At 61.2% G+C, this 2155-nt stretch overlaps 1 protein-coding gene across 1 annotated transcript; it reads left to right on the top strand.

Moving 5' to 3' along the window:
• Window positions 1–225: 225 nt before the first annotated feature.
• On the top strand, window positions 226–1942 carry LOC106900325 (telomerase protein component 1-like; the record flags this gene model as incomplete). Its single annotated transcript, XM_014962343.1, has 2 exons — window positions 226–360; window positions 1781–1942. Coding segments are annotated over 2 exons (297 nt in total), but the record flags the coding sequence as incomplete, so codon positions are not given.
• Between the last annotated feature and the right edge of the window lie 213 nt (window positions 1943–2155).

Below are 2155 nucleotides of genomic sequence, written 5' to 3' on the forward strand. Positions count from 1 at the left end.
CCCATAGATCTGTGGGTCCAGCCCCACATATGTGGGTCCTGCCCCATAGATGTGGGTCCAGCCCCATAGATTTGGGTCTTACCCCATAGATTTGGGTCTTTTTCACCCCTTTTAGAGGGGTTTTTGGGGACTTATGGGGCAGGATGTGGGTCCTGGATGCCCCGGGACTCCCCTGCCCCATAGATCTGTGGGTCCAGCCCCACATATGTGGGTCCTGCCCCATAGCTGGAGCTGGTGGCCGTCGTCTGTTCCTCCCTGGTGCCCGGGGCCAATTTCGGGAGCAGCCGCGACCCACTGCGCCAGCGAGTTGTGGGGCTGGGGACCCGCCTGGCCCCACTGGCCCCCGAGTTCCTGCTCCAGGTCAGTGCCCCCTGCCCCATAGATGTGGGGCTGGCCCCATAGATGGGGGGCCCGCCCCCTATAGGTGCCTCCCAGCCCCATAGATGTGGGTCCCAGCCTCCTAAATGTGGGTTTTAGGAGCGTATAGAAGGGTTTCTGCCCCATAGATGTGGGTCTGGCCCCATAGATGGGGGTCCCAGCCCCATAGATTTGGGTCCCAGCCCCATAGATGTGGGTCCCAGCCCCATAGATGGGGGTCCAGACCCCTATAAGTGCCTCCCAGCCCCATAGATGTGGGTCCCAGCCTCCTAAATGTGGGTTTTAGGAGCGTATAGAAGGGTTTCTGCCCCATAGATGTGGGTCTGGCCCCATAGATGGGGGTCCCAGCCCCATAGATTTGGGTCCCAGCCCCATAGATGTGGGTCCCAGCCCCATAGATGGGGGTCCAGACCCCTATAAGTGCCTCCCAGCCCCATAGATGTGGGTCCCAGCCTCCTAAATGTGGGTTTTAGGGTGAAATAGACACGTTTCTGCCCCATAGATGTGGGTCCCAGCCCCCCATATGTGGGTCCCAGCCCCATAGATGTGGGGCCGGCCCCATAGATGTGGGTCCTGAGCCCTATAGGTGCCTCCCAGCCCCATAGATGTGGGTCCCAGCCTCCTAAATGTGGGTTTTAGGAGCGTATAGAAGGGTTTCTGCCCCATAGATGTGGGTCTGGCCCCATAGATGTGGGTCCCGACCCCTATATGTGGGTCTGGACCCCCATATGTGGGTCTCAGCCTCTTAAATGTGGGGTTTAGGATGAAATAGACACGTTTCTGCCCCATAGATGTGGGTCCCGGCCCCATAGATGTGGGGCCAGCCCCATAGATGTGGATTTAGGGGGGGTTATGGGGCAGGATGTGGGTCCTGGACACCCCGGGTCCCTCTTCCTGCCCCATAGATGTGGGTCTCGGCTCATTATATCTGGGTCACAGCCCCCATATGTGGGTCCCAGCCCCATAGATGTGGGTCCCAGCCCCTTATATCCGGCTCCCAGCCCCATAGATGTGGGTCCTGCCCCATAGATGTGGGTCCCAGCCCCATAGATTTGGCTCCCAGCCCCATAGATGTGGGTCCCAGCCCCCCATATGTGGGTCCCAGCCCCATAGATGTGTCCCCCAGCCCCATAGATCTGGGTCCCAGCCCCATAGATCTGGATCCTACCCCCCAGATGTGGGTCCCAGCCCCATAAGTGGCTCCCAGCCCCACAGCTGTGGGTCCCAGCCCCATAGATGTGGGTCCCTGCCCCATAGATCTGAGTCCCAGTCCCCCATAAGTGCCTCCCAGCCCCATAGATGTGGGTCCTACCCCCCATATATGGGTCCCCACCCCCTATATATGGATCCCTGCCCCATAGATCGGGGTCCTGCCCCCCAAGTGTGGGTCCCTGCCCCACAGGTTGCTCTCTTCGCCCGCCGGGCCCTGGGCCTTCGCGCCGTGGGGTGTTTCCTGGGGGCGCTGGCGGCCGCCCTGCCCCACTGCCGGCCCCACGTCCGACGCTACTTGGGGGGCATCGTCCGCCTCCCCCGCGACTGGACCGACGTCCCCCGCTACTACCAGGTGGGGCCTGCCCCATAGATGTGGGTCCCAGCCCCATAAGTCTGGGTCTCACCCCCCCATATGTGGGTCCCAGCCCCATAGATGTGGGTCCCGGACTCCAAAGTGTGAGTCTCAGGCCCATAGATGGGGGTCCCAGCCCCATAGATGGGGGTTTCACCCCATAAATGTGTCAGTGCCCCATATGTGGGTCCTAGACCCCTAAGTGTGGGTCCC

This window comes from Calidris pugnax, unplaced genomic scaffold (assembly GCF_001431845.1).
Source record: "Calidris pugnax isolate Ruff unplaced genomic scaffold, ASM143184v1 scaffold2029, whole genome shotgun sequence".
Classification (NCBI taxonomy): domain Eukaryota; kingdom Metazoa; phylum Chordata; class Aves; order Charadriiformes; family Scolopacidae; genus Calidris; species Calidris pugnax.